The 25965-nt window shown below is 37.8% G+C and overlaps 1 protein-coding gene across 1 annotated transcript in view; it reads left to right on the forward strand.

The window, feature by feature from the left end:
* The first annotated feature begins 283 nt into the window (after positions 1-283).
* Positions 284-25965, forward strand: part of LOC121386261 (V-type proton ATPase catalytic subunit A) — a 34063-nt gene continuing 8381 nt past the window's right edge. The window contains exons 1-11 of the mRNA XM_041517104.1: positions 284-319; positions 5607-5697; positions 7585-7713; positions 9643-9732; positions 11499-11620; positions 14542-14679; positions 15593-15744; positions 17635-17797; positions 20571-20679; positions 21305-21542; positions 23190-23397. Coding sequence (XP_041373038.1) covers positions 317-319; positions 5607-5697; positions 7585-7713; positions 9643-9732; positions 11499-11620; positions 14542-14679; positions 15593-15744; positions 17635-17797; positions 20571-20679; positions 21305-21542; positions 23190-23397 — 1443 coding nt within the window. The 5' untranslated portion in view covers positions 284-316. The remainder of the gene's footprint in view (positions 320-5606; positions 5698-7584; positions 7714-9642; positions 9733-11498; positions 11621-14541; positions 14680-15592; positions 15745-17634; positions 17798-20570; positions 20680-21304; positions 21543-23189; positions 23398-25965) is intronic.

Consider the following 25965-nt stretch of genomic DNA (forward strand, 5'->3'; position numbering starts at 1 on the left):
TTAAATAAATAAATTAATAATAATAATAATAATAATAATAATAATATTAATAATGATAATAATAATAATAATGAACACTTCTTTAGATCAATAACTGTTCCGATCTGCTAAACATGCTAAACGACTAATGCTAGTTGGTACCGATACTATTAGCTGTACGTAACAGTAATTGTGTGGTTGTGTAACCTCTCTCGCTGTATCCGTAACAGTAAATCGCACGGTTGCGAAACCTAATAACCTTTGACCTGTATACGGATATGTCCGGAACGACCCGAACATTTTCATCACATGATATCGATTAACGTATCCAGCTAACATGGTAAGTCGTGTGTCCTTTGCTGTTTAAATATATCGATAAGATAATATTTAATTATTTATTTCTGTCGATTTTTTAATTCACAAATGTTCATTGCAACTGGCTCATCCATTAAATTTGTGAATTGTTGTGTTTTTGTTGGTGAAATATGCGAGCGTTTGTAGGTTTCCTGTTCTTTCTTCACCCCATTTTGCGTTACAAATCTCAGACCGGGGCTATAAATAGCTTATAACCAGGAAATTTACAAAACATCACTCGTGATCGGCCTACACAGATTATTTTAATGTTATTCGCATGGTGTACACGCAGCATATTTTAAAAATAAAATACTGTTCAGAAAGGTAATAATCCTATGTAGATGTCAATTGTCTTAAAGTAGCAATGTCGGTTGATATTAACCGATTTTAGCTCATTTTAATTATCCGATTTATGGGCATCTTCATTTGATCGAAAACCGTGGTACTGGAGGACACAAGTTTCAACAATATACTAATAAAGCTCCCTGTTTTTAAGTATGATCAGTCAAGCAGTTTATTACTTGAAATCATGTAATAATTGAACAGAAATGAAATTAGATAATGAATGTTTATTTATTGCACCACAGCTGGTCAAAATTACCAACTGTTTATTACAAGAAATTATTTCTCCAGTCAGTGTACCGCGACTGGTAGATCAAATGCCGTGATATGTGCCATCTTGTGTTTGGGATGGTGCATATAAAAGATCCCTTGCTACTACAGGACTCAAACTTAACGATGGCACTGGCGGCAATTGCCGTTGTTGAGATATAAATTGCCGTAGATAGAGACCATCACCGATAGCACTTTTGTGCCATCAATAAAGCTCAACAATGGCGAAATGTATTCACCTGGTGTACATTATCTGCTAATATTTAACATTTGCACATTTAAAAGATGTCTACATATAACAAGATAGCCCTTCGGTCAGGCTTATTTGCTGCAAATATCACTTTTAAAAATTTGCTGTAGGCAGGCTCAACATTGTCGTCGGCGGACTGTTTCACTCATGGTAATTTTTTTTTTAAATTGCCGTTGGAGACAAATTCTTAAGTTCGAGCCCTGCTACTAATGGAATAATGTAGCAAGCTAGGTTTCCTCTCTAAGCATACTTGTCAAACTTACCATCCAATAGCTACTGATGAATAAATCAGTGTGCTCTAGTGGTGTCATTAAACAAAGTAAAATTTAGTTTGTCTGTTACTGACACATCAGCACATTTTAAACTACATTTATTTGGGGTGGCCAGTCAAAGCATACCCTGTGTTTTGGTCAAAAGAAGTTGTGGGTAACCATAATATTATATTGTCTAATAGTACTGATGTTCCAATAATCGATTATAATAAATCTGATTAAAATTAGCTCTACTGGTCTACCAGTAGATCTGACAGCATTGCGTGGACTCCCATGTCCAGGTAACATTTCATCTATAAATAACAATGTAAATATCGACCAATTACACTTTGTTATTCGGGAGCATACAAATTCTAAAAATATTGGGCAAGACTATTTATGCAATAGGCGAACTTGTTGGTCTATTTTAACATTGAAAAAACAGGGGGGAGAGTGCAGTAATACACTCTGGATTGTATACTAGTATAAACAGATTTTATGGCTATACCATCATGCAGTTGGTTTTTTCCGTCTTGAAATGAATTTTATATAAAATTTTATATTAAAATTGTTTCCGGCATACTTCGTAATTCACCTGAATAATTTTGTATACCTTCAGCATAATCCCGAATGTTTTCAAATTCTTTTCAAATTACTGCCATGATTTTGCAAGTAAGGTTTTGATTGGTCAAATGAAAGGTCAACTGGACATGAGCTCCAACAGGCTGCTAGCTGTTAGGTCCACATGTAATAGTGGAGCTAATTTTAATTAGATTGGGATTATAAAATTCCATAATCGAGTCGAGGAAAATGTTAACTTTAATAGTTTTTACAATTTAAATGTTGACATTGGTGTAATTATTCTTGGGTAGGGTTGGGACATAGCCTAGTGTTAAAGCGCTCGCCTGATGCACAGTTGGGCTATTTCTCGTTCCAGCCAGTGTGTAGAACTGCTACAACTAATATATTAAATGTCATGGTATATGCTGTCCTGTCTGTGGGATGGTGCACATACTTTAAATCTATTTTGTAAATTTTTTATGTGAATATCCTGCCCCCACCTCAAACCCACTCATTAATTGTTAGTGTTTTTAAGCTCTATCTTCATTTAGGTAACATTACTATAATTTAGTAAAATTTTAAAGAGAAGTAGGGCTAGTTAATTTTTAATTGTGGCTATAGTAAATTTGAAAAATCACCGATCCCATGGTTAGTGGATTATATAAAAATTCTGTGATGGGACGTAGACCAGTGGTAAAGTGTTCGCTTGATGCACGGTCAGTCTGGGATTGATCACCATCGGTGGGCCGATTGGGCTATTTCTCATTCCAGCCATTGCACCACGACTGGTATACCAAAGGCCGTGGTATGTACTATCCTGTCTGTGGGATAGTGCATATAAAAGATCCCTTGCTGCTAATCGAAAAGAGTAGCCCATGAAGTGGAGACAGCCTGTTTCCTCTCTCAGTATCAGTGTGGTCCTTAACCATGTCCGACATCATTTAACCGTAAATAAAATGTGATGAGTGCATGCGTCATTAAATAAAAAAAATTCCTTCCTGGACGTGGTACTAAGATCAAATGTTGAAATAAAATGTAACTATCTACACATGATTAGCATTTAGTTTTCTAATCAGTAGGAATTCATTTCATTTAAACTTATTTTCGTGCTTATATCCAATTACGGTTCAAGCACGCTGTCCTGGGCACACACCTCAGGTGTCTGGGTTGTTTGACTAGGACAGTGGGTTAGTTGTTGGTAGTTAGTGGTTAGTGAGAGAGAAGAGGGTGTAGTAGTCTTACACCTACCCACTGAGTCGTTAACACTCACTCTGGGTGGGAGCCGGTACCGGGCTGTGAACCCAGTACCTACCAGTCTTTATGTCCGATGGCTTAATCTTGACACCACCGAGACTGGTGTCTACAAGCACAAAACAAATGTTGAAATAAAATGTAATTATCAACACGTGCTTAGCATTTAGTTTTTTAATCCGTAGGAATAACTCTACATGTGTATATAGCAGATATACACATTATTTCCATGCATCAGTGATCACATCTCCACTGGGCATGACTTGACCTAATTCAGGGGTCACAGTACCAGTAGTTTCTTCACTTATGTTGGCCTGTCATTTTTACACACACTGTACACATATAATACATATCACTGGTCATATCTCTCACTTTGAGACTCATGGTTCCTTGGTACTCGAGTTATTTGTTGACCCTGTATCATGAGTGTTATTTTAACCACTTCACTTCTAAAGTGACTTACAAAATGTATCTGTAGTGTACATTTGAATTTTTTTTTTTTTAAAGGGAATTTTATTTATGAATATTTTACTTTTGAAATATATACTCACCTTGATATTTGTATTGTATTGTACTATTCCACACAGCTCTTTATATATACACTGGTTTTAAATACTTATATATATATTATAAATATTTCCACATTCTTACCTTTTAAGACACCCAATAGCTGATGTGTATTTTTGTGCTGGGGTGTCGTTAAACGTTCATTCATTCATTAGTTCATTTAAATAATGTTTTACACACAATGTTTTAAAGGGACATACCCTAGTTTCAACCCGTGAAAATTAAAACTAAGTTTAGTTAATCTACAAACATGCACGTAACACATTTGGGTAAAGTTACAATTGAGTGAAACACAAGTCTGTGACTTTGAAATGGTGAAATAACCTCTAAAAATAGTCTAAAACTTGACTCCATAACTGTTACTTCTCAGACGCACATGCGTTTTTAAAAATATGAGAAATGCATTTTGTGATATTAAAAATACCAGGATGACCAAAAACGCTTCGAATGTACGGAAATTGATAATATAAACAATAAAATCTAAGTAAAGTATGATTTAAGTTATCAAAAATGGTTATAATAGTCAAAAATATGCGTTAGTGTTTAAAAACTAGGGTATGCCCCTTTAACAACACCACTTGAGGCTGAGCACAGTGATTAGTTAATCATCGGCTATTGCCATATTGGATATCAAATGTGGTAATTGTGACACATATTCATCAGAGGAAACCCGCTATATTTTTTCCTAAATTGTAATGCTGCAAGGGATCTTTTATATGCACCATCCCACAGACAGCTCAACACATACCACATCCTTTGATATACCAGGTAGTCATGGTGCACTGGCTGCATGGAACTGTTTTACACATATAGCCATCAAATAATTATATACTTTAATATTAATAATATATATAAATTATATATTACAAAGAAGACAGTAAAGCAGAACAAAAACATGTACATTATACATTGTTTTCAAATTCAGTGGTTTGGAACCTGTTCATTATGGGGATGGGGGAGGAGGGTTGGTGGTGGTGGGGGAGGGTTGGTGGTGGTGGGGCGGGACGTAGCCCAGTGGTAAAGTGCTTGCTTGATACATGGTCAGTCTAGGATCGATCTCCACCGGTGGGCCCATTGGGCTATTTCCTCGGCCCAGCTAGTGCACCGCGACTGGTATATATCAACGGCCGTGGTACAATAAAACAAGTAATTTTTATTATTATTCATCAAACTATTAATGCATTCAAGAACCAAAAACTACATAATATTGCATGATGGGGTGAATTATTTATATTGTGCACAAATTATTGTTACATAAGCTGTGAAAGGCTCAAAGGGTCTGATCAAAATTTGTAAGTGGGGGTCGGGAATGTTTTCGATCGGAATTTTATGAACCAATTTGTTGCCTCCGTGTATAAGCCGACTCTCTTCTTTTGGAAAGTATTTCTAGACTTCAAAAGTCGGCTAATACATGGCAATATACGGTATGTGCTATTCTATTTGCTATTAATGGAAAAAATAATGTACTCTGGTAGTGTCGTAAAACAAAACAAAAGTTTTTTGAGTTTCAGAGATTGCTACACAATTTTAAAACATTACACAGTAGCTGCTAATCAATTTTCATTTGACTTGACAGGGAACATTTTGTTTAGTAACGCAAGTTTCAGAGATTGCTGCACAATTTTGAAACATTAAACAATACTTACTAAACAGTTTTCACTTAATTAGAAATATCGCTAATCAAGATTTTGAAGAAAAAAAGAAGTTTCCTGCGAGCATGTAGAATCCACATGTATACATATTTATATTGCTTTGTGATATTTGTTTTCTGTGTATTTCAGGCAGGAGGTTTAGCACGAGCACGAAAGGTGGCGAAGGCGTTGGACCCAAAGGAATCTGAGTTTGGATATGTGTACGCAGTATCGGGTCCCGGTAAGACCATGTATGACGTGTATTAAAAATCTACATGACTGAAGCTACGTGTACCTTCTTTCTCTTTCTCAGATACGGTCCGAACATCTCTTTTTTTTTACTCTTCAGAAATCTAAGCCATCCTGGCTTTTTGGTTGGTTTAATCAAGTTTTTTTTTCATGTGGATTAATTAGTTTCTACCACATTGGATCTATCTTATTGTACGTGTAATTTTTTTAATTTAACTTTTTATATGTGTTATTTTTAGATCTTTTTACGTATGCTGGTTGTCGACCGCAAACTTTTCTACATTTCTATTAAGTCTAGTAATATCAGTTCGGTACATGTTTTCATTTTATGTTAGAGCTAGCTTTTGGTAAGCAATACAATTTCCCAAATTATATATATATCGGTATACATGTACATGTATATCAATTAAACTTCAAAAATTGTACAAATCACAATTTTTAATATATATTTTTTTCAATAAATTATCTATCATTACAAGATATTATTTTTCCAGCCAGTGTACCACGACTGGTGTATCAAATGCCATGGTATGTGCTATCCTTTCTGTGGCATGGTGCATATTAACGACCCCTTGCTATACTAATGGAAAATGTAGCGGGTTTCTTCTGATGACTACTGAGTCATAATTGGCAAATGTTTGACATCCAGTAGCCAAAATTAATTAATCAATGTGCTCTAGTGGTGTCATTAAACAAAACAAGCTTTTGTTTCCATGGTCTGACCACACCATTTATTTTTGTCTTTACAATTTAATTTTTGTTTTGGTTAAGTTGTGTTTATTGTTTTGCAGCTGTTACTTTCAAATCTGTGTGTGTTTTTTGTTTTTTGTCTTTATATTTCGGATCAATATCGGTATGTTTACCACAGCTCCATACATTGTTTTTATGGTCTCACCATAGAGTTTTATTTTTGTCTTTTTCATATTTAATTTCATTGTTGTGTACACTATTTTTATTAATAATTTTAGAATTTTACATTAATGTTACATGTATGTTTGGTTGTTTAGCCACTGTTCCCAATAAATTCGATAAAGACTATGAGAAGTTACGAATTAAAGAAAAATAACCATGAAAATGTTTTGGACTTACAATGTTTCCAGACTAATATTTCATCATTTCCTTTGCAAAAGGACTATCTTCAAACTAATATTTCACTTATAGAAACAACAAGAAAAATTTCCAACTCCAGTTCAGTTATACCACTGATAAACCACTTACAGGTGTAATATATGTGGAGTATCAGTGAAGTATCAGTTAACCATTCTTTTCACTTACACTTATACACACTGATACATCACTTATACCAATATATAGGTAACTTATATGCCACTTATAAGTGGCATATAAGTGAACAGGGCTCGAACTTAATGATGGCACCGACAGCAATTGCCATCCTTGATATATAAATTGCCATAGGTAGAGATCATCACCAATGGCACAAAAGTCCTGTCGCTAAAGCTCCTCAACAATGACAAAATGTATACACCTAGTGTATATTATCTGCCAGTATTCAACATTTGTGCATTTAAAATATGTCTACATAGAACAAAACAACCTTCTGGTCATGTTTATTTGCTGCAAACGTCACTTTAAACAAAAATGCCATAAGCAGGCTCAAAATTGCCGTCGGTGAGCCGTTTCACCCATGGCAATTCTTTGCTGTGGGAGACAAATTCTCAAGTTCAAGCCCTGAGTCAAGTATATTTCACTTATAAGTGTTTCTTTTTTGTGCTGAGGTGTCATTATACATTCATTAATTCATTAATTCATTACTATACCTATGTTTGACACCCAATAGCCGATGTGTATTTTTGTGCTGGGATGTCGTTATACATTCATTCATTCGTTTTTTAATTAATAATTCATTCGTTCATTCCAGTGGTTACGGCTCAGCAGATGGCGGGCGCGGCGATGTACGAGTTGGTGCGGGTGGGGCACGACGAACTGGTGGGGGAGATCATCAGGCTGGAGGGAGACATGGCCACCATTCAAGTGTACGAAGACACCTGTATCCTTTATCAGCGTAACAAAACTTACAGCCAGGTCTCACGCGAGGTCAAAACCATAGCGCGAAGCAGGGCTAGCTCTGGGTGTGGAAAACATTTTGCCAAATTATGTCCAAAAATGTAAACATTTCCCAGCAATTATCAATTATTGTATGCATTTTTTTTCGCCAAATTAAAAGAAGATTCGCCAATTGTTCCTAAAATGCGCAATTGGCGAATTTGACGAGTGACAGGGCTAGCCCTGGTGAAGTTACTTCTCTCTGACACTTTAGAGAGGGCCAAGTTTTTAACAGCAGGGAGACTTGAATTTTTAATCTAAAAAAATAAAATACGCAAAAAGAAGTTATCTTAACTTGACAATACGCTTCAACAGTCAGTAGCATGTTTAGGCCAACTATTAGTGCCAGACACGGGTGTTGTCTGAGCTAGACCGTCTTATCTGTGAGCCTGTCGCATGATTTTGTGGCGCCAGTCTCTCTTCAAACTCTCAGACACTTCACACTTAATTGTTATCTATGAATACATGTAGGTGTTCCTCTAGTTCTTCACCATTCATCCGTGATTGTGTACGTTGCAAGTGATAGCTATTTTAGAAAAGTCAACACAGATTTCACCTTACAGTGACTAGCATGGCGAAGTCAGGCTGGTTAGAGCGTAGTTTGGGCTCATGCATGCACTTTGCCCGGTCGCGTGAGCCCTGTACAGCCTTTGTAAACATTTAATTATAGAGATAGTATTAATTATTTATTAATTAAGTTCTACTAATGAAAACATGTGGCGGGTTTCCTCTCTAAGACTATATGTCAAAAATAACAAATGTTTGACAACCAATAGCCAATGATTAATAAATCAAAGTGTTCTTTTGGTGTCGCCAAACATAAACAGACTTTAACGTTTTCATTGTAAGATGTTTTCAACTAATAGAGCCCTATTAACCTAACTACTGGATTAATGTTTGACAAAAACCATGTAGAGGGGATACAAATTTATAATTCTTACATATTTTTCGCTTAATATTTTTTATAAATACATAAAATAAAGTTCATATTTGAATCATTAATTTTTTTATTTTTTTTTCTCTCATTTTTATGATATTTTAGATCAGTTAATGTTGATTAAAATTAGGCAATAAATTTATAAAGTTGCATGTACTTACGTGCATTTGTGGCCAGATGTCCAGTATTTATGTCCATTCATTTTATTCCCAATAATTGTTTTTCTGACCAGAATTTTTTCTCGAAATCAACTATGATCCATGTCCCAATATTTCGTGACAGGGATCGATCCCAGACCGACCGCACAGAAAGCGAGCACTGTACCACTGGGCTACGTCCAGCCCATAATACGATATGATTGCATGCGACAAGTCGGTGTGACTAATTGCATAATAAGAACATCTCTTTAGGGTGTATACTACCAAATCAAATCCCATAGACGACAATAGTAACATATGTGGCTAAAACTCCTACCTGCAACGTATCAACCGACATAAACGCCACGGATATAAATACTACCACCCCTTACACTTAAAGTGAATCAGAAAAAAATGGGGGTCAAGCTGCTCGTTTCTGAGATAACGGGTAGCGTCTATGACTACCCTAGATTCGCACAAAATTCGAGTACTTTTTTTTACAGGTACCCCATACATGTTTCAAGCACAAGGCTACTTGAAACATTGGTACTAGATGAAATAAAATTGCAATTTTTTTTTTACCCAGATGAAACTTATTTTTTACAACCAACACACTCACATTTATAACCAATCACAGGACTTGTGGTGTTCACTTCTCTATCAAAAGTTCGGTGCACCTCGAGCTTTGACCCAGCCGGAAGTTATTTGGTTTAGTACTACCTATAGCAATACTGTTCGAATGCTTGTTAACCAGTATGCTGGTGTGACCATATGAATATTTACCTTAACTCGGAATAAGCTGGTGTTACCGTTGGTGACCCTGTCCTGAGAACAGGAAAGCCGTTGTCAGTTGAACTTGGACCAGGAATTATGGGTAGTATCTTTGATGGTGAGTAATTATATATATATAACGTCACATAATATTATTATCTGTATTTTGGTGTGCGTTTACATTATTTAGACATTATATGGGATTATGGGTAATATTAATGATGGGCCTTCATAAAATAAATATCCTACTGTGAATTTATCCTTTTTTCCCCTCTCATTTTTGTTGTTTTGATATATTTTTTTAAACGGGCGGGACGTAGCCCAGTGGTACAGCACTCACTTGATGCGTGATCGGTGTGGGATCGATCCCCGTCGGTTGGCCCATTAGGCTATTTCTCGATCAAGCCAGTGCACCACGACTGGTATATCAAAGGCTGTGGTACATGTATGTACTACCCTGTCTGTGGGATGGTGCATATAAAAGATCCCTTGCTGCTAATCGAAAAGAGTAGCCATTGAAGTGGCGACAGCAGGTTTCCTCTCTCATTATCTGTGTGGTCCTTCACCATATGTTTGACACTATATAACTGTAAATAAAATGTGTTGAGTGCATCGTAAAATAAAACATTTCTTGCTCGTTTCTTAAAAAAACAAACATATTTCACTGGATACTTAAATTCTTGTATTCGAAAAGGTAGTATCATAAATTAGTATTATGTGTATACATTTATTATACTTTTGCTGTGTTCTTAACTTTATTTGTTGACTGTACTAGTCCATGTACATGTATTACAAATTTAAAGTGAAACCCCTCTAAACCGGACACCCTTGGGACCAAGTAAAAAGTCTGGTTTTAAGAGGTATCTGGTTTAGAGAGGTTCTTTTCTGCATACATATATAAATTTAGAAAGGGACCATGAAAAACATCAGTTTTTTAGGGAATTCTGGTTTACAGAGGGTCTGGTTTTGAGGGAATTCCGGTTTACAGAAGGTCTGGTTTTGAGGGAATTCCGGTTTACAGAAGGTCTGGTTTTGAGGGAATTCCGGTTTACAGAGGGTCTGGTATTGAGAGAATTCTGGTTTACAGAGGGTCTGGTTTTGAGGGAATTCCGGTTTACAGAGGGTCTGGTTTTGAGGGAATTCCGGTTTACAGAGGGTCCGGTTTTGAGAGCTTTCACTATGTTATATTCCTTTCTTTTCTAACCATCATCATACCAGTGTTCAAGATTAACGGTATCCCGATATCCCGGGGATACCAGAATTTAATTTTGGATACCAGACTTCAAGAACCCAGTATCCCACCGGGATACCATATAATACTAAATTCTCAGGTGGAATACCAGATTTTGAAATGTTAGTATCCAACTGGGATACTGCCCAATTTTGTTTATCTCGAACACTGCATACAATTCTAAAATGACTGCGTATGTTAAAATGGTCATCTTTCATTGTTAAAGGGATCAACATTCCTGAGTTTGCTGCAATTTTTAAGATGTTATCGACTAACCGAGACTTTTTAACGATTGTAATTACATATCAAAAATATTTTTATGCATACAATATTAGTGGCCGTATATTAAATGTGTTTCTAATCGTTCTAATATTTATACTAGGTTAAATTTCATTTTATTTCTTAATATATATTTTTTCGTACGTACAAAATTATTTGAAAACAAAATCCAGAAACACATTGAATATACAGACATTGATATTCTAAACAAAAAAATAGATGTAATATGTAAGTTTAATCGTAGAACTATTTTGTTAGTCGGAAACATCTTACAATGCAGCAAAGTCAGGAATGTCCCTTTAACTACAGGTACCATACCTTATTAAAATCAACTAAGTGACATTGTGTAATACATACATGTATTTGACCCTCAGGTATTCAGCGACCCCTTGAAGATATCTGTGACCTAACCCAGAGTATCTACATTCCTAAAGGTGTCAACACGCCGGCTCTCGACAGGTCGAAGAAGTGGGATTTTGAACCTCTCAACGTCAGGGTAATTTAACTTGTTTATTATTTAAGCACTGAGAATAGAACCCATTTATATACATGTAGAGGCTGTCGACAGGTCGAAAAAGTGGGATTTCGAACTTTTTAACATCGGAGTAATTTAACTTATTTATTATTTAATCACTGAGAATAGAACCCATTTATATACATGTAGAGGCTGTCGACAGGTCGAAAAAGTGGGATTTCGAACTTTTTAACATCGGAGTAATTTAACTTATTTATTATTTAATCACTGAGAATAGAACCCATTTATATACATGTAGAGGCTGTCGACAGGTCGAAAAAGTGGGATTTCGAACTTTTTAACATCGGAGTAATTTAACTTATTTATTATTTAATCACTGAGAATAGAACCCATTTATATACATGTAGAGGCTGTCGACAGGTCGAAAAAGTGGGATTTCGAACTTTTTAACATCGGAGTAATTTAACTTATTTATTATTTAATCACTGAGAATAGAACCCATTTATATACATGTAGAGGCTGTCGACAGGTCGAAAAAGTGGGATTTCGAACTTTTTAACATTGGGGTAATTTAACATGTTTATTATTTAACTACTGAGAATAAAACTCACTTACATGTATATAGAGGCTCTCGACAGGTGGAAAAAATAGGATAACATTTGCGTTTATGTCTTTCAGGTTTCAGTGTTAAACTTGTAATAAAATGGTAGATTTTTACAGAATATATACAAGTAGAACTTTGGGTTTTGAAAATTATCTGTGAACCGTGAATAAAATACAAAGTTGAAGCAATACCCAAAACAGTAAAGTACACATGTAATTTACGTTGTTTCTATATACATGAACGTGTAGCCGATAGGCTGAATGTAGGACAATTGCTCACCGGACAATTGCTCACCGGACAATACCTCTCCGGACAATTGCTCACCGGACAATTGCTCACCAATAAAGTGAGAAATAGGACAGTTGCTCACCTTTATTATTATTACTGTTTACTTTCCTTTTTCATGATCACCCTAATGTCGTGGTCACCGTTGATATGTTTTCTTTTGTTAATAAAACATATAATTTCTAAAGGCACAACTTCGAAGCTGGGTTAATAACACAATTCACTTAATTAATGTTATTGTTGGTTTAGGTAGATCAAAGTGTGTTGTTTTTAGTAATTAGTTATTTTATTAAAATGTGTTTAGCTGACATTTCTTAACTGAACTGATGTGCTAAACTTGTTTAAAATATAGTTGTTTTATAATTAGTTTTGTTATTTTATTAAAATGTGTTTAACTGACATTTCTATGCTGAACTGATGTGCTGAATTGGAATAAAATATAGTTAATTTAGAATTAATTTTGTTATTTTATTGTGTTTAACTGATATTTCTATACACCCACTGATACTGGAAATGAAATTTTTATTTAAATTTTTTTTTAAATTGAAATGAAAAATAAAGGTGAGCAATTGTCCTATTTCTCACTTTATTGGTGAGCAATTGTCTGGTGAGCAATTGTCCGGTGAGGTATTGTCCGGTGAGCAATTGTCCGTACTCCGATAGGCTATATAAAAAATAAAGGCTTTTAAAAAAAAAAAAAATAGCTGGAGTAATAAATAGAATAACAAACTCATATTGCTTACCTGATTATTCTGACCTTAATTGCCATGATTAGTTTTTCCCCTAACTTTATCATTCTGTCATTTAAGATAATATGGGAGCGGGACGTAGCCCAGTGGTAGAGCGCTCGCCCGATGCATGGTCAGTGTGGGATCGATCCCCGTTAATGGGCCCATATTGGGCTATTTCTCGCTCCATCCAGTGCACCACGACTGGTATATCAAAGGTCGTGGTATGTGCTATCCTGTCTGTGGGATGGTGCTGATAAAAGATCCCTTGCTGCTAATGGAAAAATATAGCTCATTTCCTCTCTGAGACTATACATTGTATGTCAAAATTACCAAATGTTTGACATCCAATAGCTGATAATTAATAAAATCAATGTGCTCTAGTGGTGTCGTAAAACAAAACAAACTTTAACTTTTAAATAACGTTTTAAAGATAATATTACCATATTGAGCATTGATATTTAATCCTTTTGCAGTATTTAAAAAAACAAAACAATTCACATGCTAAGGGGAGCCAAACATTTACATTCCTTGAACTATATACATGTAGTCTTGGGGAAATGATGGGTAGCCACAGTGAAAGCTTCCATTAAATGGTGATGATGTGTGGTCGATCTAGGATCAATCCTCGCAGGTGGGTCTATTGGTGTATTTCATGTTCCAGTCGGTGCTCCGCAACTGGTGTAACAAAGGCTGTGATATGTACTAGCCTGTCTGGGATACTGCAGATAAAAGATCCCTTGTTGCTAAATTTTATGAAATAAAATTTTATGTTTTTAAAAATATTCTAGCCAATGCACCATGACTGGTATATCAAAAGATATGGTATGTGCTATCCTGTCTTGGAAAGTGCACACATATGTGTATATATATATGTGTGTATATGTATATATATATATATATATATATATATATATATATATATATATATATATATATATATATATATATATATGTATATACATGTATATATATGTATATACATGTATATACATGTAAAACAAATCTGTTACTAATGGATATATGTACCAAATGTTTGACATTCAGTAGCTGATTATTAATAAATCAATGTGCTCTAGTGGTGTCATTATACAAACAAACTTTAATTTGATCTTTTTAAAAAAAAATACAGTAGGATCTCGTTGGGTTGAACCAAAATCGAAGTCCCGAGTTACACTTTACACAATGTTTACGTTGTGGTTACATTGTAGGTCGAACTACATGTACCCGATGGGTTGAACACTTTCTCAAGCACCGGCGGGGTTCGAGCCAACAGGATTGAACTTTATATTGCAATAATTGTAGTGGTATTATTTTGCTTTCAGGTCGGAAGTCACATGACTGGGGGCGATGTGTATGGCGTTGTGTACGAGAACATCCTCATCAAACACAAGATCATGGTGCCGCCGCGTGCGAAGGGAACAGTCACGTACGTCGCGGAACCAGGCTCCTATGACGTCAACGTACGTTTCCTTCTCTGTAGTCAAGTTACAGGCTTAAATAGAAGGTCATAGTAAATATACTACAGTGCTGTCAAGTCTCACGTATTCGGCGTGAGACTCGCGCATTTGAACGCCGGTACATGATTTTCTCACGCATTTTAAACATTATAGCAAAAAAAAAAATTATACATATATATTTTTTGTTGTTCATTCGATCTCGACGACCGACAAACAAGCCTGCGACTGGCGTCCGGCCCGGTTAAGCAACGTAAGGCATTAAAATCATATAATAGGTGTCCACGTTGTCAGAATCTCGAACCTTGACCAATTGTCAGCGCGCTTATTTCCTGCGCCGGTTTATTCTCATTCACGATGTCGGACTCCGACCAGACAAAATCTCACTCGTTGCAAAAGTTCCAACTTGAGAGCTCTGATACTACTCAAATTTCGTTAGGGATATTAGGAAAAACATGTCATGTAAATGCATTTGTCGTGCATAATTGTGGGAATGTATGGACCATCCAAACTACATAGTCCCATTGACCACCTATTGCATAAATTTTAGATGTGCACAAATTGCTGACATATATTCGATATACCCCCAGGTAGCAACGGTTGAGTAGTATATGTTAGAGATTATTAAACAAGCCTCTGTATCGTACTCAGGGGTATAGAAAGTACTCGCCCGCTCGCCAAAAGCGAGTAAAAATTCTGACGGACAAGTTTAAAAATGCAACTACAGTAAATTGCTTTTAAAGAAAAAACATTTTGGTTGTTGTTGTTTTGTTTTTTTTTGCTTTTTTTTGGTGTTTTTTTGCAAAGACATTTCAAAATTGTCATAGGTAACAACATGTTAAGTTCAAGCCCTGCAAATCATTTGTTTTTAGAGTAATAAAAATATGCTTCAAAACGGTTTCACTGTTTTGTGTTGCAGGAAGTGATACTGGAGACGGAGTTTGATGGCGAGAAGTCCAAGTTCAGTATGCTGCAAGTCTGGCCCGTACGACAGATGCGACCAGTGGCCGATAAACTGGCTGCCAACTACCCACTGCTCACTGGACAGAGGGTCCTGGATTCACTCTTCCCGTGAGTTTCGGGAAAAAAACCCGGCAGAATAGATATAGAGAATAATACATGAGTTTCCGTTTATACCATTTATCTTATAACGAGTTGTTTAAAATCGTATCCAATGAGCAAAAGCGAGTTAAATACGTTTTTAAACAACGAGTTGTAAGATAAATGGTATCAAACGGACACGAATGTAGTATTCTATTTCTTACATACCTCGAAACAATGAAAATGTAAACAATATAATTAATTAAATTATGTTGTTACGGAACGTAGCCTAACTCTGGGTCATGACGTATGAATACTTGGCTTTAAGCATACATACCACGTCATAACCAAATCACTACTGTACTAACAGATCAGTTTTCCTTAGAAAATAGAGCACTCTATAAAACACTTGCCAACTACTCGGGAAAATGAAATTGATGAAAAGCGAGCATTTTAATTTGTCGAATCAGTGTAATAATACAGCTAATTTTGAATTTGAATGACGTCAGTATTCCAATGACGTCACTTTACAATAACACTAAGCTGGGTCACGATCTCTCAGAAACATCTCCAACATACATGTACATGTATACGATTTTGATACACAACGGTGATGTCCTACACAGATATGTAAGACATTTGTATACACTCATATACCCAGTGGTAAAGCGCTCGCCTGATGCACCGTCAGTCTGGAATCGATCCATTTTTTTCCATTAGTAGCAAGGGATCTTTTATTTGCACCATCCCACAGACAGGATAGCACATACCACGACCTTTGATATACCAGTCATGGTGCACTGGCTGGAGTGAGAAATAGCCCATTTGGCTAACTGATGGGGATTGATGCTAAATCATCCGTGCATCAAGCGAGCACTTTACCGGTGGGATACGTCCCACCCTGACGATTTGACGTAAAAAGAAAAGTAAAATTGTTTTGGAAATAAAATAAAAAAGACTATTTTTGTGTGCAATTTAGAAAACAATTTGTTAATAAATAAATAATTTGTAGTGAATACCACTGTAAGAAAACAACGTTCCCTGATGGGTAAAGCTATAGATTCTCATTAATCTTATCGTCCGACATCAAATGTTCAAACGTAAAGGAATTTATGAAAAAAAATTGAATTCCCATAGACTCCTGTGTCATAAAATTTCAAGAATCTAAATAGATTTTGGTCGATTTGATGAAATATTAAGCCTGCATTCCTTTCCTTTACCACGACTGGTATACCAAAGACTGTGGTATGTGCTATCCTGTTTGGGATGGTGCATGTAAAAGATCCCTTGCTACTAACGGAAAAATGTAGCTGGTTTTCTCTCTAAGACTACAATGTATATGTCAAAAATTACCAAATGTTTGACAATCCAATAGCCGATGATTAATAAATCAATGTGCTCTAGTGGTGTCTTAAAACAAAACAAACTTTAACATTTCCTTTCCTTTATTGTTGGTAGCAGGTTTCCTCTCTAAGACTGTCAAAATTACCAAATGTTTGACATCCAATAGCCAATGATTAATAAATCAATATGCTCTAGTGGTGTTGTTAAACAAAACAAATTTAACTTTCGTTTATGGGAATTGGACTCCTGTTGTTTTCTTTTAACTGAAATTTTTCAGAGGCATATTCTTTACACCATTCAATTTTAATACAATAGATGGTAAATAAAGTTACGTATTGTAAATCAATGTGCTCTAGTGGTGTCGTTAAACAAAACAAACTATTAACTTTTCCTTTCCTTTATTGTTGGTAACAGGTTTCCTCTCTAAGACTATATGTGAAATTACCAAATGATTGATATCTAATAGCCAATGATTAATACATCAATGTGCTCTAGTGGTTTCATTAAACAAAACAAACTTTAACTTTTCCTTTCCTTTTATTGTTGGTACATGTATTGTGCTGTGTTTGTTTACAGCTGTGTGCAGGGCGGAACGACTGCGATTCCGGGCGCGTTTGGTTGTGGTAAAACCGTTATCTCCCAGTCGCTGTCAAAATACTCGAACAGCGATGTCATCATTTACGTCGGTTGTGGAGAGCGAGGAAACGAGATGTCTGAAGTGTTGAGGGATTTCCCTGAGGTACGTAACATCACATGTTTCAGGGATTCTAAATAACTACTATTGCCATGCCCGATGGGTAGTGAAAATATTTGGTCAAATGTTGCAGTTAAGTCTATCCTGCCCTCCACACCCACACCCCAATGTTAGTGTTTTTAAGCTCTGTGTCCATCTTTAAGTGACATATCTGATTATTACTATTATTTAGTAAAATTGTATTAACTTAAAGTAAAGTAGGGCTAGTAAATTTTTAATCGTGGCTTGGAAATTAAAAAAATCACTGATCCTATGGCTAGTGGATTTAAACGAAATTCTAGAAGCCTTGGATTTTATACATAGAAAGAAGTGTTTTATTTAACAACGCACTCAACACATTTTATTTACGGTTATATGGCGTCAGACATATGGTTAAGGACCACACAGATTTTGAGAGGAAACCCGCTGTCGCCACTGCATGGGCTACTCTTCCGATTGGCAGCAAGGGATCTTTTATTTGCGCTTCCCACAGGCAGGATAGCACAAACCATGGCCTTTGTTGAACCAGTTATGGATCACTGGTCAGTGCAAGTGGTTTACACCTACCCATTGAGCCTTGCGGAGCACTCACTCAGGGTTTGGAGTCGGTATCTGGATTAAAAATCCCATGCCTCGACTGGGATCTGAACCCAGTACCTACCAGCCTGTAGACTAGTGGATTTTATAAAAATTCTAGAAGCCCTGAATGTTTTATATATTAGTTAAAGGAACAGACCCTAGTCTCAACCCGTGAAACTTAACACTAAGTTCAGTTACTCTACAAACCTGTAACACATTTGGATGGAGTTACAATTAAGTGAAACACGAGTCTGTGACTTTGAAATGGTGAAATACCCTCTAAAAATAGACTCCATAGCTGTTACTTCTCAGACGCACGTGCGTTTTAAAAATATCAGAAGTGCATTTTGTGATATTAAAAACACTAGGATGACCGAAAACACTTCAAATGTACGGAAGTGGATAATCTAAGCAATAAAATCTAAGTAAAGTATGATTTCAGTTATCAAAAACGGCTCTAATGGTAAAAAATATGCCTTAGTGTTTAAAAACTAGGGAATGTCCCTTTAACCTTTTCATATTTTGACCGATGATTAATAAATCAATGTCATTGTCACAGTGACAATGTGCTCAAGTGGTTTTATTAAACAAACCAAACTTTAACTTTCACATTTTCGTGACTGGGGGTGGAACATAGCCTGATATAAGATTGATATATTCCCTGTTTATGGGCACATTTGGGCTATTTCTCATACCAACTATATTATTTGGAGGGGTGGTGGGGGCGTAAAATGCTTGCCTGAATCTTGATTGATCTAAGATCGATCCCTGTCGATGGACACATTTTGGATTTTTCTCGTTCCAGCCCAGTGATCCACAACTGAAGTGACAAAAGCTGTGGTACATGTATGTACTATGCCATCTGTGCGATGGTGCATATAAAAAATCCTTTGCTGCTAGGGGTGGGACGTAGCCCAGTGGTAGAGCGCTTGCTCGATGCGCGGTCTGTCTGGGATCGATCCCCATCAGTGGGCCCATTGGCTTATTTCTCGTTTCAGCCAGTGCACCACGACTGGTATATCAAAGGCCGTGGTATGTACTACCCTGTCTGTGGGATGTGCATATAAAAGATCCCTTGCTGCTAATCGAAAAGAGTAGCCCATGAAGTGGCCACAGTGGGTTTCCTCTCTCAATATCTGTGTGGTCCTTAACCATATGTCTGATGCCATATAACCGTAACTAAAATGTGTTGAGTGCGTCGTTAAATAAAACATGTTTTTTTTTTTTTTTGCCCCCTTGCTGCTAATGAAAAAGATTAGCCCATGGAGAGGTGGCAGTGAGTTTCTTCCTAAACCATATGGTCCTGTCTGTATGTGTTGTCTTGTCTTTGAAAAGGTGCATATAAAAGATCCCTAGCTGCTAATGAAGGAAATGCTTTATTTAACGACGCACTCAAAAACATTTTATTTACGGTTATAGGGCGTCGGGCATATGGTTATGGACCACGCAGATATTGAGGGAGAAAACCCACTGTCACCACTTCTTGGGCTACTCTTTTCGATTAGCAGCAAGGGATCTTTTATATACACCATCCTATAAACAGGATAGCTCATACCACGGCCTTTGATGTACCAGTTGTGGTGCACTGGCTGGAGCAAGAAATAGCGCAATGAGCCCACTGACGGGGATCGATCCCAAATTGACCACACATCAAGCAAGCGCTTTACCACTGGGCTTCTTCTGAAGACTACTTGTCTTCTTCTGAAGACTACTTGTCTAGAAAATGTAAAACCAACATTTATTTCTTCTCTGAGTTTTCCTAACTGACAATGGAGGTAGATGAGGAAACCTTGATGTCGACAGTATAATTATATTCATCATGTTATATACGGGTTGTTTACTATTCCCAGCTGACGATGGAGGTAGATGAGGAAACCTTGATGTCGACAGTATAATTATATTCATCATGTTATATACGGGTTGTTTACTATTCCCAACTGACGATGGAGGTAGATGGGGAAACCTTGATGTCGACAGTATAATTAAATTCATCATGTTATATACGGGTTGTTTACTATTCCCAGCTGTCGATGGAGGTAGATGAGGAAACCTTGATGTCGACAGTGTAATTAAATTCATCATGTTATATATACGGGTTGTTTACTATTCCCAGCTGTCGATGGAGGTAGATGAGGAAACCTTGATGTCAACAGTGTAATTAAATTCATCATGTTATATACGGGTTGTTTACTATTCCCAGCTGACGATGGAGGTGGATGGGAAACCAGAGAGTATCATGAAGAGAACAGCTCTGGTGGCCAACACATCCAACATGCCGGTAGCTGCTCGGGAGGCTTCGATCTATACAGGTAGACGTCTTTCAGTTACGGACTGGTAGGGACTAGACGTTTTGTCTCTGTCTGTCTGTCTGTCTTTCTGTCTGTCCTTCATATAGTTTATCTGACTCAATTTTTGTAATGCCTTTAAAATATTGTGCTGAAAGTTTGTGTATAACTTTATCATTTACAGTTAAACTTTGACAGAGTTATTGCCCTTGAACTTAGGAAATTTGAAATTTTGTTGGGCCTGGTGTGGGACTTAGAGAATACTCAATGAGCTACGAGGCACTACCGTTTATCTCGCATGAGTGAATTGAGCCAATTTCTACTGACAGAATATGATGACGGATAAAGCAAAGTCATATCCTGTTAGTAGCAGAATAATAATTTATTCTATATATATAGTCCGTCCCACAGGGAATGCATTTTTTCATACTTTGGGACTTACAAGTTATTTATTTCTGAATTGCACACAAAAATAGTATATTTTTGTTATTTCCAAAACACTTTCATTTTTATTTTCACAAACCAGACTGAAATTATTTACCAACATCATTTTTGTAGGAGGATGGGAAGGACTATAGAATTCTATATCTTTATCTGGTGCTGTACATGTACCTTTCAGTTTCATGATTATAATTTGTTCTGTCTCCAGGCATCACGCTGTCGGAGTACTTCCGAGACATGGGCTACAACGTGTCTATGATGGCCGACTCGACGTCGCGGTGGGCGGAGGCGTTGAGGGAGATCTCTGGGCGACTCGCAGAGATGCCCGCCGACTCGGGTTACCCCGCGTACCTCGGCGCGCGACTCGCCTCCTTCTACGAGCGAGCTGGGCGCGTCAAGTGTCTGGGTAACCCGCAGCGTGAGGGATCCGTCAGTATTGTCGGAGCGTGAGTACAGAGATTATTATTATTCTAAAGTCCGAACCAAATTGTTAACTACTACAATAAATTACTCTCCTACCTTTAATTACCGTTATGTTTCCCCCAAATTTTGTCCAGACACAAGGTGTGAAAAACCCATTACAGTGACACAGATTCCGCATGTGAGACTGTAACGATATCGCCAGTATTGACTTCACTGAGATAGCATAGGGCAAATTACATGCAGTTTTCTGCCGTCTGCCATTTTTTTTTTTTTTATGGAATACTCTTCAAAAGGGGTGGAAGCCTTCAAAGTATGTGACATAATTAATATAAAATCAATGATCTCTAGTGGTATCATTAAATAAAAATAAAAATAATTATAATAAAATCACGTTTGCTTTTATAACATGTTATGACGTTGGTAGATTAAGTTACATGTATATCCTTTCACCCCTCTTGGAGAATATTCCATAAAAAGTCAAAATGGCAGCCGGCACAAAATTACATGCTTTTTGCCCTATGTGATCTCAACGAAGTCGATATAGGTGACATGGTTATCATCTAGTATGTAGAATCTGTGTCATTGTAATGGTTTTTTCAAGGTTTCTGTCTGGACAAAATGTAGGTAAAATCTAATGAAAAATAAAGGTAGGAGAGCAATTGTTCGTAGTTGTTAACATTTTGGTTCGGACTTTAACTAACAGCTTTCTTTGAGTGGTAATTCTTGTTCAGGTAAACCGGCCTCGGTGGCATCGTGGCAGGCCATCGGTCTACAGGCTGGTAGGTACTGGGTTCGGATCCCAGTCGAGGCATGGGATTTTTAATCGAGATACCGACTCCAAACCATGAGTGAGTGCTCCGCAAGGCTGTAAACCACTTGCACCGACCAGTGATCCACAACTGGTTCAACAAAGGCCATGGTTTGTGCTATCCTGCCTGTGGGAAGCGCAAATAAAAGATCCCTTGCTGCCTGTCGTAAAAAGAGTAGCCTATGTGGCGACAGCGGGTTTCCTCTAAAAACAGTGTCAGAATAACCATATGTTTGACGTCCAATAGCCGATGATAAGATAAAAAATCAATGTGCTCTAGCGGCGTCGTTAAATAAAACAAACTTTACTTTGTCCAGGTAAAGGGAAGACATGCTGAAGTGGTCAGACTAATCCCATGGCTAAAGGCCCAGTGGTATAGTGCTTGCTTGATGAGCGGTCGGTTTGGGATCGATCCCCGTCAGTGGACCCATTGCGCTATTTCTCGCTCCAGCCAGTGCACCACGACTGGTACATCAAAGGCTGTGGTATGTGCTATCCTGTTTATGGGATGGTGCATATAAAAGATCCCTTGCTGCTAATCGAAAAAAGAGTAGCCCATGAAGTGGCGACAGCGGGTTTCATCTCTCAATATCTGTGTGGTCCTTAATCATATGTCTGACGCCATATAACCATAAATAAAATGTGTTGAGTGCATCGTTAAATAAACCATTTCCTTACTTCCTTTTCATTTGTTGTTTTTATGGCAGTACTGGTCAGAATGCACTACCATATGGAGAATTGGTTATAATTCTTATGGGCTATTTCATTGGGTTTTTTTAATTGCTGCTAAGAAAGATTATAATGCATTTTTACTCAAGTACATTGTAGTGAATCGGTATTCACAATATTTCCAATTTTTCAGTGTGTCGCCACCTGGTGGTGATTTCTCGGACCCCGTCACCTCAGCGACACTTGGTATTGTACAGGTGTTCTGGGGCCTGGACAAAAAGCTGGCGCAGAGAAAACACTTCCCGTCTATCAACTGGCTCATCAGCTACAGCAAGTACTGTCGGTCTCTCGACGACTTCTACGAGAAAAACTTCCCGGAGTTTGTACCTCTCAGAACGAAGGTATTCACATGTCAGCCAAGGGGAGGGGGTATAGCCCAATGGTAAAGGGCTTGCTTGATTCGCGGTCAGTCGGAGGGTTCATTAGGTTATTTCTCTACCCAGCTAGTGTACCACGACTGGTATAACAAAGGCCGTGGTATGTGCTATCTTGTCTTTTGGATGGTGCATATAAAAGATCGCTTGCTACTAAGGAAAAAAAGTAGCGGGTTTCCTCTCCATGACTCAAAATGACCATGTGTTTGACATCCAATAGCTGATAATCAATAAATCAATGTGTTCTAGTGGTGTTGTTAAACAAACCAAACCTTTTTGTTAACTAGAGCACATTGATTTATTAAACAAACATCGGCTATTGGATGTCAAACATTTAGTAATTTTGACTTATAGTCTTAGAGAGAAAACCTGCTGCATTTTTCCATTAGTAGCAAGGGATCTTTTATATGCACCATCCCACAGACAGGATAGCACATACCTCAGCCTTTGATTATACCAGTCTGTTTGCACTGGCTGGAACGAGAAATAGCCCAATGGGTCCACCGACGGGGATCGATCTCAGACCGACTGCACATCAAGCTGGCCCCGACATGGTAACAAGACTGTCTGACTTCTTTCTATCTCCCTTATTGTTTCGGTGTGGTCTCATTTTTTACTTTGAATAGTTTTATTTTGAATATGGGACAGGACGTACATGTAGCTCAGTGGTAAAATGCTCGTAGCCCAGTGGTAAAGATCTCGCCTGCGGTGTATCATAGTATTGAAGGCAGGACGTAGCCCAGTGGTAAAGATCTCGCCTGAGGTGTATCATAGTATTGAAGGCAGGACGTAGCCCAGTGGTAAAGTTCTCGCCTGAGGTGTATCATAGTATTGAAGGCAGGACGTAGCCCAGTAGTAAAGTTCTCACCTGAGGTGTATCATAGCATTGAAGGCAGGACGTAGCCCAGTAGTAAAGTTCTCGCCTGAGGTGTATCATAGCATTGAAGGCAGGACGTAGCCCAGTAGTAAAGTTCTCGCCTGAGGTGTATCATAGCATTGAAGGCAGGACGTAGCCCAGTAGTAAAGTTCTCGCCTGAGGTGTATCATAGCATTGAAGGCAGGACGTAGCCCAGTAGTAAAGTTCTCGCCTGAGGTGTATCATAGCATTGAAGGCAGGACGTAGCCCAGTGGTAAAGTTCTCACCTGAGGTGTATCATAGCATTGAAGGCAGGACGTAGCCCAGTGGTAAAGTTCTCACCTGAGGTGTATCATAGTATTGAAGGCAGGACGTAGCCCAGTGGTAAAGTTCTCACCTGAGGTGCTATTGAAGGCAGGACGTAGCCCAGTGGTAAAGTTCTCACCTGAGGTGTATCATAGCATTGAAGGCAGGACGTAGCCCAGTGGTAGTTCTCAAGGTGTATCATCATTCACCTGAGGTGTATCATAGCATTGAAGGCAGGACGTAGCCCAGTGGTAAAGTTCTCACCTGAGGTGTATCATAGCATTGAAGGCAGGACGTAGCCCAGTGGTAAAGTTCTCACCTGAGGTGTATCATAGTATTGAAGGCAGGACGTAGCCCAGTAGTAAAGTTCTCACCTGAGGTGTATCATAGCATTGAAGGCGGGACGTAGCCCAGTGGTAAAGTTCTCACCCATAGCATTGAAGGCAGGACGTAGCCCAGTGGTAAAGTTCTCACCTGAGGTGTATCATAGTATTGAAGGCAGGACGTAGCCCAGTGGTAAAGTTCTCACCTGAGGTGTATCATAGTATTGAAGGCAGGACGTAGCCCAGTGGTAAAGTGTATCATAGTATTGAAGGCAGGACGTAGCCCAGTGGTAAAGTTCACCTGAGGTGTATCATAGCATTGAAAGGCGGGTAAACGTAGCCCAGTAGTAAAGTAAAGTTCTCACCTGAGGTGTATCATAGCATTGAAGGCAGGACGTAGCCCAGTAGTAAAGATCTCGCCTGAGGTGTATCATAGCATTGAAGGCGGGACGTAGCCCAGTGGTAAAGATCTCGCCTGAGGTGTATCATAGCATTGAAGGCGGGACGTAGCCCAGTAGTAAAGATCTCGCCTGAGGTGTATCTTAGCATTGAAGGCGGGACGTAGCCCAGTAGTAAAGATCTCACCTGAGGTGTATCATAGCATTGAAGGCGGGACGTAGCCCAGTAGTAAAGATCTCGCCTGAGGTGTATCATAGGATTGAAGGCAGGACGTAGCCCAGTAGTAAAGATCTCGCCTGAGGTGTATCATAGCATTGAAGGTGGGAGTACTGGCATGAAAAATCACCCATTGCCTCAGGTGGGATATGAACCCAGTACCTACCAGCCTCAAGTTTGATGGTATAACCACTACACAGGCTTTCAAGCAAGATTTTGTGAAAAATAAGGGCTTTTTTTAGGGCAAAATTCTTAAAAAATAAGGGCTATTTTTAGGAATTTTTAGGAATTTTTTGACAAAAATAAGGACTGAAATTCAATAATCAATATAAAAGAAAAACATTCTGTACTCACCTCCAGGGAGAAGATAAATACAAAAGCTAATTACCAACTCAGAAGATCATGCCAATGGTCATCAACAGCGATATTCAGCAT

Source organism: Gigantopelta aegis, chromosome 12 (genome assembly GCF_016097555.1).
Source record: "Gigantopelta aegis isolate Gae_Host chromosome 12, Gae_host_genome, whole genome shotgun sequence".
NCBI classification, from domain to species: Eukaryota; Metazoa; Mollusca; class Gastropoda; order Neomphalida; family Peltospiridae; genus Gigantopelta; species Gigantopelta aegis.